The sequence below is a fragment of the Rhodamnia argentea genome, chromosome 2 (assembly GCF_020921035.1).
Source record: "Rhodamnia argentea isolate NSW1041297 chromosome 2, ASM2092103v1, whole genome shotgun sequence".
Classification (NCBI taxonomy): domain Eukaryota; kingdom Viridiplantae; phylum Streptophyta; class Magnoliopsida; order Myrtales; family Myrtaceae; genus Rhodamnia; species Rhodamnia argentea.
The window spans coordinates 20,152,378-20,168,144 of NC_063151.1; the positions used below are offsets into that span (position 1 = coordinate 20,152,378).

General features: G+C 40.7%; 2 protein-coding genes across 6 annotated transcripts; one reads left to right on the plus strand and one right to left on the minus strand.

Moving 5' to 3' along the window:
- The first annotated feature begins 1,393 nt into the window (after positions 1 to 1,393).
- On the plus strand, positions 1,394 to 8,101 carry LOC115739540. 5 transcript variants are annotated; one of them, XM_048273895.1, is made up of 7 exons: positions 1,394 to 1,705; positions 1,893 to 2,085; positions 4,084 to 4,086; positions 4,161 to 4,247; positions 5,654 to 6,037; positions 6,413 to 6,557; positions 6,965 to 8,101. In XM_048273895.1, the coding sequence occupies exons 1-7, from the start codon at positions 1,623 to 1,625 to the stop codon at positions 7,927 to 7,929; spliced, it is 1,860 nt and encodes a 619-aa protein (XP_048129852.1). In that variant the 5' UTR covers positions 1,394 to 1,622; the 3' UTR covers positions 7,930 to 8,101. The 5 variants fall into 5 exon arrangements, with proteins under 5 accessions (XP_048129852.1, XP_030528536.1, XP_048129855.1 ...); XM_030672676.2 differs by having other exon boundaries at positions 6,968 to 8,101; XM_048273898.1 differs by having other exon boundaries at positions 5,792 to 6,037.
- A 166-nt stretch (positions 8,102 to 8,267) lies between these two features.
- LOC115739477 (protein NETWORKED 2A-like) lies at positions 8,268 to 12,598 on the minus strand. Its single transcript, XM_030672585.2, has 2 exons — positions 12,325 to 12,598; positions 8,268 to 11,286 (listed from the first exon to the last, which is right to left on the minus strand). The coding sequence occupies exons 1-2, from the start codon at positions 12,416 to 12,418 to the stop codon at positions 8,489 to 8,491; spliced, it is 2,892 nt and encodes a 963-aa protein (XP_030528445.1). The 5' UTR covers positions 12,419 to 12,598; the 3' UTR covers positions 8,268 to 8,488.
- Positions 12,599 to 15,767: the final 3,169 nt, after the last annotated feature.

Below are 15,767 nucleotides of genomic sequence, written 5' to 3' on the forward strand. Positions count from 1 at the left end.
AATAAGCAACCCAAATTTTATTGTCACTTTCTTTTTCTGTATAATTGTTAATGTGTTACTACTTTAGCATGTACTCCGTTACATTTTTTTGTCTCTAAGTCCAAAGGCCCAGCAAAGCACCCTATTGCCTGAAAACTTTTCAAATTCTCCTGTTCAACTCGAAAACATGACAAGTAGAATATTTTTTCGCTACAAATAAACAGGAAAATGAGATAAGTGGTCCATAAACTTTTGTCTCATATGCAATGTCATCACTGAAATTTTTAATTTATTCAATATGATCATTGAACTTTTAGTAAATGCTCAATCTAATCCCTAGAGTATATGGATAATGTTCACTACCGTCTTTTCGTTAATTCAAGATAACGAAATCTACTATGTGGGTTCCAATCCGTTGCGTTTGAACGGTTGAGAACATAAAAAAGTTAGATGAGAATTATCCAAGTATGATATTCATCTCAAATCGGGATATAATCATCCACATTATCAAATAATGGACATGTTAATGGCCTCATTTCTTTTTTCCTTTTCAAAAGTAGAAGGATAAAAAAATGGACATGATGACTCGTCATTTTTAAAAATCCAACTCAGCATTCAATAATTTACACCATCGGATAATGCCCGATTTGTCGTTTGAGTAAACAAAATGACTACAACTAATAGTTTAAAGACCGTATTGAACAAATTAAAAATTTGGAGACGAGATTGCATATTAGATTAAAATTTAGAAACCATTTATATCATTTTTCTTAAATAAAATTAAAGCACGAAATTTATATAGTGGAATCGATAAAACACTCCTGAAATGAGTAACAAAAATGGGATGATCATTAAGTATGAGATTGTTGTCCGATTGGATTACGATTAGAATAAACCTCGATCGGATTTTTGGACGAAAATATATGATACAGCAGAGCCTATGATGGACCTTAATGAATTTCTTTTTAGGTATCCGGAGCTAAATGTGTCGAAAGGGTAAAAGTTTGTGATGTTACAAGGACAAAACTTCTTTTTTATTTCAATTTACTTCTCTCAAACAAAATTATATTATAGAAACTTCTCAACTTTTAAGAATCATATGAAATTTTAAGGGTTAAAAGTTGTGGGTTTTCGAAAGGGTGCCAGCGTTTAACGTTAGAAAAAATTATAGAACGCGAGTCGCAAAATTTGACAAAAATCCAAAATTTAGAAGAAATTCTGAATAGGATTGTAATTTTGACTTTTGACCGGAGAAGTGTGGAGAAAAGTTGTATTGATAGAAGCCGACGCACTTTGAAAAGTTGGGGCAATATCGTGAAAAAGTGAAAGTTTGGGGTAAAAATTGAGAAAACCCAAAAATCCACCAAAGCAATGTGAGATTCTGCGTCTCTACTCTCTAGTCTACTTTCTTGCCTTCCAGAAAGAACAACCCGCCCGAACGAGCCGTCCCTCCCGCTCCGTCGCAGGTTGTCGAAGACCGAAACCCACTGCCCACCCCCCAATTCCCAACTCTCTCTCTCGATTTCTCGACACTGCTTCTTGCTGGAAAAAAATTTGATTTTTTTGGTTCTCTTGCTGGTTCAATTCTTGGCCTCGCGACCACTGATTCCGCCAGTTTCGCACTTATAAGATGCTCGTTCGCCATGAACGAAGCGGTCGTTGAATCGAAGCCCCAGAAGAGGAAGGGCTCCATAAGCGAGGAAGACATCTCCACTCTCTTGCAGAGGTTTGCCTTCCTCTCTCACTCTCGCTCGGCCTCAAATTAAGTCGCTTTCATGGGCTTTTGTACGTTCTTTTTTTTTTTTTCTCTCTGTTTTGTCCGCGGATGAGTGTGGGTATGGTGTCGGTTTTGTAGAGGAACTTATATTTAGGCGCTTCTGTTGATGTGGGGGTGGGCCTTGCTTTTCGGGCAGGTATACAGCAACCACAGTGTTGTGTTTGCTTCGAGAAGTGGCACAGTTTCAGGGTGTGAAGGTAGATTGGAATGAGTTGGTAAAGAAGACGTCGACCGGGATAACTAATGCGAGGGAGTACCAGACGCTGTGGAGGCACTTGGCTTATAGAGGCTCGCTGCCAGAGAAATTGGAGGATGGGGATGAGCCTCTGGTGAGTTTTGGTCTTTGCTCTCTCTAGGTTTCGCAATTGGACGAATGGGTGCATTTTCGTTTTCGCTTTTGGATTGATTAAAAGCTGTTGGACTGATTGGGTATATATGTATTGCGATATTCTCGTGCTATAATCGGTTTAATGAGTAGGTTATGTGGGTTTTAGTTAGGGGCACCTGATTGTAGAGTAAAGATTGATGTGTATCTATAACTTTTGATTTGGTAGCATAATAAAATCGTGGATTCTTTGCACGTGTCTACTAACTGGTCGAGTGGAGATACGTACCAACTAATATGCCATGACTAGGTTAACCGTCTATGTTGAAAATTGAGGGGCATTAAATGATCATCCTATTACGTGACATGTAATTTGGAGAAAATTTCTAGAGTAGCAAAAGTGGTTCGTTTTCCACCAAAGTGTCTAAGGTAAAAATACTGCCTTTAAAACAAGGGTGATTAGACCCTTCTCGGAGAAGATTTGTCCCTGTTTATGTTTTAGTCTTCAAGGGTCCTTCCACGCATGGACATGAAAAGAAGTGGTAATTTATTCATGAAGAAGGTTTCCTAGATTTTGGGAGTAGTTTGTCTTGGCACGATATGACGAACTGACATTGCTGGTCTTAGGCAGTCGCTTCAGTTAGCTAAGAATTCCTTGCCATGGCTTGGCTCATCAAAGCATCCCTAGCTCCTACATATCTAAAAAGCTTGAGAATCGGTTGAGGAATTGTGCTGTTCAAGGCTCAGAGTGAAAAATATGCCTTTCAAGCCGTACAGTCCTTATGAGCGACAGAGTTTTGAGTTATATCTTTTTCTTAACGAAAAGCAACATTGTGCCGGCACAAGTGATTCCTTGAACTGGTGTAGCCTTCTAAAGCCCTGGGAAACTAGTAGATACAGATGATAGCACCTATTTTACTATTTTGTTCTTTACAATTGACCAATCTTCTCTATTTCCCTTCCACCGAACATAGTCATGAAATAAAGCAGTAGTTTCCTCATGAAGAAGGATGGTTGGATTTTGGCAACCGTTTCTTATTTTATGTGATGCAAGGCCAAATTAACCTTGTCAGTCATTGGTGGTTCAATTCGTCGAGAATTCTACTTTCTGTGTGATGTGGGGTTTCTTTATCGCAACTTCAACACTGTTGGAATCTTTAGCTATGCATGCGGAAGTTGAAACTTTCACACAAAGTTGTTCACATATGCCTTGAGTAATTTGTGGTTTCAGATGATGTGGATTTCTTCTTCTTCTCCTTTTTTTTTTTTTTTTTTTACATTTAATGGATGGGAGCAGCAGTAATGCAACTGTGGACTCTTACTCTTGCTGCAGAAATAAAAACAAAAGAAAGGGATGGATGGTTTGGCGAATTGATTAAATGCTGTATTTTCTAGCTGCATGCGGTAAATTGCCATTAGGTTGCTAAAAGGTTTGGTTGACATTGTACAATTTGCGAAATAAACCAGTAATACTCTTTGTGTTCTGATGCTGATCAATGGGAAGAAACTTTTAAATTTTTAAACTTATGAAAGAGCAATGGTAATGATTTTCTTCAGCCATATTCTCTTGAATGTCACTGTGATGCACCGTTTTTTTGGGTCAAACGCTGGGATACACTTGAGTAGTACATTATTCTACAGGTAAAGTACTATAAAGTACTCCGAAGTAAAGAACCATCTCTTTACTAGTTCTGAATTAGGTACTCTCATTCATCATTTGTTTCATACAGCCAGAATTATAATTATTCTTAGTCCTGCTGTTTTTATGCCTTTGGGGTGAGATTGTAAACTTTATTGGTAGCGGAATCTATTCTTCATTTTCTTCATCTCCTCCTCCTCCTCCTCCTCTTACCAGCGGCTTATTAACAAAAGATTTGTCATTCTTTTGAGCACTTTGTGTTTCCTCCTCCTGTGTCATATAGGTCTAAAGGTTTGCCTATCTAGTTTACATCTTGTATTCGATCTAATGTGTCACGAACTGTTATTACCAACAACTCTCTAGGATGTTCATGTTGTGCACTACTTTTACTGAGACCTGATTTTTTCCTGTATAGTTAGTTATGAGGATCTGTTTTTCAGGACAATGACAGTGACCTAGAATATGAGCTGGAAGCATTTCCTGCAGTGAGCACTGAAGCTTCGACAGAGGCTGCAGCCTGTGTGAAGGTGGTTTTTGTCACAATTTATGCTCCAATTTATTTTTGCCACAGATGCAAGAAGAACCTTAGTTCATAATTACTTCTGGGCAATTTGAGATTATCATGATGTGCATATGGAATTGAAATTACTTTAGCTATTTGGAAATGGTATGCTACTTGATAATAATACAACTGAACTTTCCAAACTGCATGCGGTTGGAGCTACATAGTTTCCAGTATTCTGTAGGGAAGGGGAATGGGGGTTATCTTATAGATAGAGGATACTTTCTAGAAAGTCCAACCTGAAAACTTAAGCCAATAGGTGGAGGGAGATAGCATGAATATAAGACCCATATAAACCTCATGGGCAAGCTGCATAGGATATTTTAACATCCCCTCTAACTTGCAAATTGGACTTAGGATGGCATGAAGAATTGATGAATGGGAGCCTCCTTTACGAAATAAATCTAGGACGAAGCCTGGGTTTGATACCATGTTACAATGTCCAACTCAAAAAGCTTACACTAATAGATAGAGGGATACAACATGAATATAAGGCCCGAAACCCTCTACACAAGTGATGTTGGATATTTTGAGAAACGCTAAAACTATAGAACAGGATGAAACATGTGACTCCTTTTAGATGGATTGCAGATGTGATATTTCTATATGAAAGGCCTTCTTTGCTGAGTATGGGAATGACACGACCTTTTTTTCTAAGTTGAAAGATATGCCTTTTTTTAAGACACGCAGTGCGCGCGCGCATATATGAATGGGCTTTTTTCTAAGTTTGAAGATACGCCATTTTGTGTTCCAAATTTTGGTTAAAATAGAAGATCGGGTTGAGTCTTGAGGATGTGTTATCTATATAGGTATGTTTCCTTATTATGAATAATTTTTTTGTGATTTGTGATGGTCCTCACATCACTGTTGCCCTTGTTTACATGATGGGGATGTGAAGTCCATGGTAGGCAGATTCTCCTTGAAAATCTTTGCTCCAGCAAATTTCATTTCATGCATCGCAAGTTGTAATCTGTTAGAGAAGCAGGGACTTTTCTTTTGGAAGCTCTGTGGGATGGATTATCATATTCCTGTTATCGATGACATCCAAATTAGCTCATATCACATTCTGAAAAATATGTCACTCCAGTTCTATTTGATTCTTTTGGCTCATTTACCGAAGCCTAGGCAGTAGGCACAGTAGCCTGCATGCTATATTTATCTAAACAACATTTAAGTCAAGAAGCCAAAGCTAGTTGTCCAACGGTGGCTCAGTCATCATGCAGATTCTGTACTGTTAGGAAGCTACTCTTAGAAGATTCATTCATTGGAGAAACGTGTGCAAGCGATGCTCAAGATCCTGTGTGAATTTTAGGTTTGAATCACAGCTTTGTTCTGGTTTAATTTAAAAGGAGATTTTCTGTTTTCATTCAGGTACTAATAGGTTCTGGTATAACAAGTGACTCCAGCCTCCAGAATAACTCAACTGTTGAGGCCCCGTTGACTATAAATATACCAAATGGTCAATCATCTAGAGCTTCCGGAAGTTCCCAACCTCCTTGTCATACACAGGGCATGAATATTACCGTACCGGTTTCTGTCCAGAAACAGCCTCTGCCTGCAGTGGCATCTACTGAAGGCATGGATGGAAATGGGCTAGCAAGTGGCAACAATGCTTCTCGAAAGAGAAGGAAACCGTGGTCTGAGGCAGAGGACTTGGAACTCATTGCTGCTGTACAGAAATGTGGTGAAGGGAACTGGGCAAACATATTAAAAGCAGATTTTAAGGGAAATAGGACTGCTTCACAGCTTTCTCAGGTTTGAGTGCTCTCTCTCTCTCTCTCTCTCTCTCTCTCTCTCTCTCTCTCACACACACACACACACACACACACACACACACACACACACAGACGTGTATTTTCTCCTCAGTAGATGGGTTGAGGTCTTGTTATAAAAATAGAGTCATGAACTGCAGTTTTCTTGGTTCATTTTCCTAGCTGATGAGTAGCAGCCATAACCTGTTACAATGGTAGATTAGAAAAAGTTTTTCTGAGGAAAATTCTTGGTTTAGGATTTCTTTTTCTTTTTTTTAATTTATATATGTTACCCTTATGTGGTTAGGTTGCGCTGGTCTAATAGGTTGTCTTTGTTTTGCTCTTGCCGTTTATCATGCGATTTCTTTTTCATGTGCAGAGGTGGGCCATTATACGGAAACGGCATGGAAATATGCATGTGGGAATTGCGCATTCAATGGGGCCACAGCTTTCTGAGGCACAACTGGCTGCTCGTCATGCAATGTCTCTAGCCCTTGATATGCCTGTGAAAAATATAAGAACAGGTTTTCTCTATCTGCCTGCGAAGAATTTCTTCCTAAATGATTTGCAGAATGATGATTCAATGGTTATTAATTAATTGGTTAACTTTCATGCACTTACTTGTTGCCTCGTGATTCATTCTGTCTCACTTTATAACAACTCTTTCTTGACGTGATAAATCTTTAGTATCTGGTGAAGTGAATCTTGTAGTGGATTCACTTGTTGGGAAGAGGTGTGGTGATTGTTGGATGAATCTAAGAACTATTATGCTAGCCACGAAAAATCTAATTTGTAAGCAGTACATCTAGACTTCTCTGCCTGTAACAAACAATTTTGAGCTGCCTGGCTTTGACTTTTCCACACCAACTTTCGTAGTCTGTTTTCTTTCTATACGTCTGCAGATTGAACATGTTTTTTTTTTCACCTTAAGCAGGAACAACAGCAAACGGTACCTTTGGTAACTCTACACAGTCTGCTGCCACTGCTGAATCTCCTTTCCCGGGGAACATTGCTGGGCTGGCCCACCATCAACCTCAGCAAATTTCACAGCAAAGATCTTCTCCAGTGCAATCTGTAAGTATTGCACCTAAGTCTAGGGTTCTCCCCAAAAAAGCATCACCGAAGGCTGATATGAGTCCCGATTCTATGGGAATAAAAGCTGCAGCAGTCGCTGCAGGGGCTCGCATTGCAACCCCTTCAGACGCCGCTTCGCTTCTGAAGGCTGCTCAGGCAAAAAATGCAGTACACATAATTCCTTCCGGTTCTTTAATAAAACCTTCTCCTATTCCTGGAGGCAGTACCACCCATTCCAGGCCCCATCCTGGTGTAAACTTTAGAAGTACTGGGGTCGCTGTTACATCCAGCCATGCAGGCTCTGCTACTGAGAAAGAATCGACTTCTGCAACCGCCAGCATTCCATCTGCTCTTGCTAAAGCCCCAACTATCTCTTTACAGAAGAGTAATATTTCCTCGGTTGTGGCCACTGAGCTTCCATTGACTCGAGAAGCCAAGGATGAAGAGAAGATGGTTGATGTTGTACCAAAGAATATGACGAAAGAGCCAAACAAAGAAGATGGAACTTGTGCTTTGGATGATGCTGCAAGGCAAGTTACTGAAGATTACAAGGTTCTGGTACAACCAGAAGTAGAGCAAGGAAATGAAACACCAGTTGAGAAGTCTAATATGGTGTCGACTGCACCAGCGGCTGTAAGTGACCAAGTGTCGAATGCACAAGTGGCTGTAAATGATCGAAGTGCTGTGGTGAGTATCCGGGCTGAGGGTGGAAATGAAAATTGCGAGAAGAACTGTGACAACAGAAGTCTGGATATTCCGCAGGTCGATGCGCCAGGCTTGGTATCTGTCAAACATAGTGACGAAGTAGACGGCACAAGCTAGTTTGGATGGATTTAGATGATCGAGTAGATTAGAGATTGTGCAGGTTGAAAGAAAGAAATCTTTAGGTAACCTTTTTGCTTCCAACTTATTTTAAACTTCCAGCATTTGGTGCCCGCCGAGCTTTGTAGTATTTCTCAGAGTATAGCAATGAAAAGCAAATGATATTTGTCCATCGGTGTTGTTTTTATTATATTTTATTTTATTACGTGTGTATGCTTCTTAAATTTGTGCATGATTCATCCAAAATAGGATCACAGAATTGTGCTTAGTCAACGCTAGGCTTGGATATATTATCTCTCGACGGGAAAGAGAAGCAGAAGCAGCCTAGTTTTATTCTAGGGAATTGTGCTTTCTAGTTGTAGGTAAACGCATGAACACTTGGCGTCCATGCAATGACGGCTCTGCAGGATATCAGCAACTTGCATCAGCAGAAATTGAAACTGCAGTCGTTCATTCTGCACAGAGATTCTATACTACCACAATCCAACATTAAGAAGTCAGAAAACAGAATCATGTACATGTACAATTCAAACAAGTACGAAGACTCGAGGAAGCAAAGCTAAGAAGGCAATACGCCGCCTCCGAGATCGCTATACTCCTTCTGCATCGCAGGATTCACGCACGCAAAGATTGATGGCTGCTTCTGCTTCTTCAGCTTAACCCCGAAGAGGAAGGACCTCAAGGGTATTCTCGACCTGTGGGATTGATGGCTTTTCGATGTTGAAATTCCGAGATACTCGTCTAGTCTCGCGATGGTCTTCTCAATTTCGGCCTTCAGCTTCTTTACACGGTCCAGACCAGCATTCAGTTCATCGGCGACCTTGTTGTTCTCTTGCTTCATGTTCAGGACCTCGCCCTGGAACTTTGCGGCCTGATACTCGTTCAGAGAGGGGTCTCTAGCAGCAGACCCCGGGTCAGAAACTCTCGTTATCTCATCCTGTAGCCGGCACAAGGCGGAACATCGACTCTCCAATTCGTCCTTCAATAGCACGTTGTGTTCCAACCACAACTTGAGTTCGGTCTGTATCTCTCTCAAGTGTCTATATATCGGCCGACCTTCGGACTTCAAAGATTGGTGATTAGCGCTTGAATCTTGTTTCTTGTCATCAAGCAACTTCGATAACTCAACTTGCAGATCGCGGAAACTTGTTTGGAAAGTCTGCACCTGATGGATCGACGTGCTGAATCTCAACCAGAATTCAATGTTTTCCTCTAGGAGCTCGTCAATCTCCACTCGGAACTTCTCTTCCATGGTAGAAACAGCTGGAGCTTTACTTGCTCTTGTTTCTGCCTCTCTAGTAGAAGGATTCTTCATGAAACCTTGAAAATTATGTTGAAGAAGCAATTTGTAGAGAGGCTGCTTCTTCTTCTGCAGTGACAATGGGCTCGATTCTTGCGAGCTAGATCCACCAGGGATGCTTTCTTGTGGATTTTCTTGATTCGAAGCTTTATCTTCAGATGCAGCAATGTCTTCAGCACCGTCCGGCTTTCCATTCAGCGTGCCTAACTTCTTACGAAGAGCCGTGATCTCCTCGTCCTTTGAAACGTTGTCATTTCGCAAATCCCTGATCTGCATCGCCAATTCGAAGAGGCCATCCCTGTTATCCTTCTCGACTTCATTTAGCTTCTTCCTGACGTCCTTGTAGCTCCTGAGAACCGAAGTGTACTCCCCTAGTAAAAACTTCTCCCTGTCCTCTGCGCCAGTTAAGAACATCTGCCTCCAGTCGGGATGATCTTCACCGCCATCTTGCGAGTCCTGAGGCTCGGTAAACAGATCTTGGTTCTCTTCCTTGTCGTGCTGCACCGATTCCTGGGGTCTCTCCGACATGACATCGAACTCACTGGCTGGTCCAGAGCACACATACATCTCTTCCTCCACAGCTTTGTTGGGATCATGGAGAGTAGGAACATTGTCCTTAATCTCACATCGCTTAGCCTCCGCATCTTTTCTGTCATCAGAGACCTGCTGCGCTTCATCGTCTTCGATCTCCTTTCCTTGTTTAGCGTTCGTACCAGTGGTTCTCATTTCATGGAACAACGTTCCATCGCTCTCATCCTCCTCATCCATCTTCACATTCTGCAGCTTCTCCGAGAGATGGTCAATGTTCGAGCTGGCTTCTGTAAAATGAGAGAGGAGGTTCTGGTTTTGGTCATTGACATTCTGCCTCAGGGTCTTGATTCGGCGCATCTCCTTCTCCAACTCAGTAATCCTGCTGTTCATATTCTCCGAACCTTCCATCAGAGTTTCCTTTTCGTCTTCCAGGGTTCGGATGTGCGTGTGCAGGCCATCCGTCTCCGACTTCAATCTCCGCACCAGAGAGGTCTGGGAAGAAACTGCAGATTCCAAATTGATAACCTTTTCGACTAGTTCATCGATTCTCTCCGCCAATTCCGACATAGTGATCGAACATTTCGAATCAGAGTATAGAACTGCCTTCAGTTTCTGATCATCCAAGCTCGACTCGTCGTCTTGTTGGACCGAACTCCTTGATTTTGGACTGGCACAGGCCGAATTTTCTTCCTCCAGGTTGTCCTTAGTGATACTCTCTTCAGAAAGAAATTCGCCTTTGAGAGATTTGAGCCTTTCGTAAACTTTCCTGATTCTTTCCTGTTCCTCTCTCGCCTCTTCGGCTGATAGTTCCTGTTGCTCCTGCATTTTGGACAAGGCCTCCTTGCACGACTTCAAAGCCATCGTGGCCATTAGAGTCCGAGCCTCATTGTCCTCGATGATGGTACCGATTCCGAATTCATCCTGGAGGCTGCATACTTTGCCTTGCATTTCCATTACCTGGTTTTCTATTTCCCAGTACCTCTCGCGCCCACGCTCGAACGAGCTCTTCACGAACTCCTTCTCAGTCTGCAGCGCCAAGATTCCTTTCTGAAGCCTGTCAATCTCCTCTAGCGCCTCGGCTTTGGTCAAACCGGAAGCAGGAGCTAAAGTCTTGACGGCGGCCAAGTTCTTCAGCTGTGCTTTCCTCGAGGTCATCGTCGATGGGCTCCTGAACTCTTTCGCAGGGAGCTTTGGCACTTTAGGAATGCGCCGTTTTGCGGCATCGGAAAGATCACTGCCAGATGGCTTCTCGGAGAAGCTGCTGGCAAAGCTTTGCTCGTCATCGTAGTCATCGACATCGAACTGGACTTCTTCAGGAAAAGCCGTGGCTATTTTGCGGTTGGCGCTCTGAAGCTCTCTGGATAAGAGGTCATATCTCTCGGCTAAAGCTCGGTATGCCCGGTAGGTATCTTCCACTAAGGTCTTGAGCTCCGGCCTCTGCTTGTAATACATTTCGGCTCGCTTCGCGAAAGAGTCGCCATCCCCGTCGATAATCTTCAGCGTGCTCTGGACCTTGTCTTCAATATCTGCAGTTGAATCTCTCTGCATATTAGTACTACTGGGTTTTCGCGACACACAAATACGTCGACTCCACCATGTCGCAACCGTAAGATTCACAACTACAACGTCCGTTAGATTGGCACTCTTTGATTTTCGTACTAAATTTCCATATACCGTTATCATATCTTATTTAGCAGACCCTGTTACATTAGCCCCCAAAGATTATTCATTTTGTAGACTTTGTTCATGATGATTGATGATGTACTTCAACTTGTTTTTATTTTTTTGCAAACCTTACACATATGTATGCGGAAAACATCACAACATTGAAAGTAACTAAGCAAGATACAATTTTTTTGTATGCAGACATGTTGACTTAGCTTTTGAAATGGCTTCTTTTTGCAAACTCGCGCATCAAGCAGGTACGAAGGCTAGGATTACACAAATCTCTGCAGGTTTCATGCCGATTTCAATTTGAGATTGGTTTGTCTTATGAACCTTAATCTCGGTCTCCTTCGTCGGATGTCATTTGAAATTCAAGAAATTTCTCTCTCCCCCCTCTATAAAGATCGTTCATGTACTGATAAAAAAAATATTCAAAGACTATGGAAGGAATGGTAAAATATCTAATTCCATTAGCCAAATCGTGAAATAGCTCTTTCACACAATCCCTTCATCTACTCGAATCCTGTCATAGCACTATCGATTCCTGCTCTATCTCATTCCGCCCTCTGAAAAAACCTGGAATTGCAAAACAGAAACAGTTCTCGGAGATATTTTTTCCTTTTGGAAGATAAAGGGGGGAAACAATCGACCTATTAATATTGGAAGACCCAAAAGATTCTTCCAATGTATCATTTCTGGGTCCAATGGCTTCGGCTCTATCCTAGAAGCAATCGATCAAATATACTCCTCTCTAAATGGCAGCATTCATTCACTTTTGTTTCAGGTCCAGCATTTCTCTTCCACATGAACCAGAAGATCAACAAAACCATGATTGCCATAAAACACAAATTTCGAGAAGATGAACAAAATGGAGGAGGAATTTGAGTTGGATGCATCACCTTGGAGGCTCTGTTCAAGCCATTTCGATTGCTTGGTCCTGATGTGGCTTGCCCACCACCATGAATATGCATTGCTTGCTGCTCTCTGCAACATCCTCTCCCACTCCTCTCCTCTATCAAGGCATAAAGTTTCAAAAGATCAAGGCAAAGCAAAACTAAAGGTGCATAGTTTAAGCCATTGCAGAGAAGCCAGGAAGATGATGGACAGAGACAGGTCTCATGCAAGGGAGAGGACAATGGAATGAACCCTCAGATCTTAATTTAGACATTTGCATGCCCAGGATGCAATGCTGAGATCTGCCAGTTTTGGACAGAGAATAAAGGAAACAGAAAAACAGATAAAGAAAAAAATGTGTCAAGTTCTTAATTTAGACATGTGCTTGCCTAAGCATACCTGGATCTTTTACCCTGATGTCTATCCTTGTCAACTTTAGGATTTTTATTGGAAAATATTGATCTTGTAATTGAGAAAAATCTCGAAGAAAATAGATCGTGAGCATTTGAACAGACTTATTTATTTTAATGAAATTAGACCCGCATACGATACCCGAACCGATTAACGAATATTGTTTATATGTTACTTTCCAATCATACATGATCCACATCATGACCAGCATGACAAATATGGTATCGGCCCTCTTTGTGAGATCCGGTTCTAGCGAAAATTGGGGATCACGTCGTCAAAAAGACTTGGTTTTTCCATGGATTAACATTATTACATCAATGTAAGAAAAAAGAAAAAGAAAATGAGAACAAAAGAGGTCTTGTCTTGAGTTGGTTAGTGACAAGCAGAATGCAACAGGCGCCAACTTTCCATGCTATAATTGGACATGCCAAAGATGGAATTTAGAATTTTAGAATAACTCGCCAAAATATTCCATAGCTATAATTGGAATTGAAAGATCACGACAATATATAACGAAAATGGATAGTCTGCTAAAATTAGAATTTACATTGCTAGAATAACTTACCCATATATTCCATATTCACGTGCGGATAGATTGCCTCCTTCGCTGAGGGCGCTTTTGATTCGACATCTTTCTGTGTGAATTATATGTTCAATTTATATCGTCTATGATTAGAATAGTCATCATATTGATTTCGTTAATGCTTTGAGATAAGATGAATATGCTCGGATTATTACTGATTTCACTAATGCCAGGCCCATAATCTTCACTAAATATAGCTAAGAGGAAGATATGATAGTGTAGAATTTGGTTTCCCAAATTTGGGAAACTCATCAAGGCCCAAGTATGAAGTTTGGGCAATAAAAATAGCCTGCAAAATTGTTACTAGGACAAAGCACAAAAAAGAAAAGAAAAGAAAAAAGAAAGCCAAATGGGACATGAACTTTCACCAGATAACATGTCAATAAGACAAAAAAAGAAAAAATAAGAACTCTCAAAAGAACATCATCATTAAATTACAGAATGAGACACATTTAGTCATAGATAAAAATAAAGCATAGACAACCATCAAATTTATAAGAGGAAATCTCAGATGGGTCGACATCAACCATAGTACATGTTCCTCGACACTAAGGACATCTCCCAAGAGAGCGGAATTTCATGACATTTCTGATTAGCTATCTTGTAAAAATACCAGCAAGTCATTAGGTCCAATAACAAAAGCTCCATTATTAGAAGCACAAAAGTTGTTCAAAACTATCCTAAAATGCAAACGCATGTCTTCTGGTAAATTCCAAAGTAAATTCAACATCAATATTACTTTCTAAAATTATCTTTCCTAATCAAAAGAAGTAGAACACATTTGTGTTCACCTAATACAAAATAAAATAAGCTTCAATATTTATTGAAATAAACTTTACTAATGATGAGCAAGCCTACTTAGTGTAGATAAACCTCGAGCCTACGAAAAAGATGTACCGAGTAAGATGCGAGCTTAAGCTAGGGTTGCGGGATCCAAAAACAGAGTTTTTTTTTTTTTTTTGCACTCGGCAATGTGGGGATTCGAACTTATATTGTGCGCTTAATCTAAGTACAGAAATCAGACCCTTACCTACTAAGCCGATTAACTTATGTCTAAGGTATTGACCGAAACCTAGTTATATGTAAGGACTAAGGAGTAATGTTGCAACTTTTTATGACCATAGACTTGTACATTATATAATACTTAAAAACAAAGATATTTCAATAATTTATTAGACATACACCAATTGATTGCACACACATGAAGTTAATTTGTCCTTCCTATTGAACCACTTCCTGAGAAAATAAATATACGTTTATCCAATAGCTTAATCTATAATTATTGAATGATAATCTCTGTCTAATCCAATAAATAGATTGCACTAGGAATTTGACATTTCATCAACATTTAATATCGGATAAGAAACACCACAAAAAGTGTGATTGTCTCCATAGCTACTAGGCTCCACTTATTTCTCGAAACATAAATGATTTTGATAATATTTTCCTAGAAATGATTGTTTGTATGCTTGAAATAATTAATCAATTTAAAATATTTCTTTATCCACAACAACTTATGTCTAAACATTTTGGTAGATTATGAAAGCCTTTTTCATTTGTTTTTTTTTTTGTAAGCGATAAATACGGTCAATTTTAGAAAAAAAATTCCAAACTATTTATTCTCCGCAAAACAAGCGGAGCTTAAAAGAAGCAAGCTATAAGTTTGGTGCATAAATTAGCTGTAGCTGGTTGTTGCCCGCTGACTGACGCTCGTCCATTTGTTTATTTCCATGCGCACCCGGATCCCCTGGCTTATCCCCACTATGTTCTTTCCTTCATTCTCTTGTGTTGCCGACTTGCCGTTATTCACCACCACCACCGCCTTGCTTGAGGTGGTCCACCGGGCCATCGCCAACTACAGTTCCTTCCCGCCCTCTGAGTGTCACGGAAGGTGGAGCAACACCTCAGCCGTCGAGTTGGAAGTCATCCACGTCGTCGACGACCACTGAATACCTTGAATTTGAGGTCGTCGATGTCATTGGCGGCTTGCACGACCCTAGATCTGAGGGTAGAGTAGAGGGAGATGGAGGTCCGTCTGTAATTGTGATCTCGGTGGTGAGAGGCGGATGGTGGTGGTTTCAAAGCCGCGGCTGTGGTTGTGGGCGGTGGTTTCAGAACCCCGCCATGGTCGTGCGCGGTGGATGGGTGGACGTGGTGAGCATGAGTTATGATCGCATGTGCCAATCCATATGTATATCCACAATTCAGCATTTAAAATTGAGGCAACAGCTAATTTTTGCACATAAGACTATGGATGAAACTAAATTACAAAACAAAACAAACATATGTGTGATGACATTTTAACGAGGTCGTGGGGTGGGGATTCAGTATTGAATATTGGTACCATATATGTTGACCAATACAAATATTAACAATATTAGTCGCTTTAACCTGATAATATGGAAGGAAACCAAAACGACGTAATCTATTGAGAGGGAGAAATTGTCCAATTTG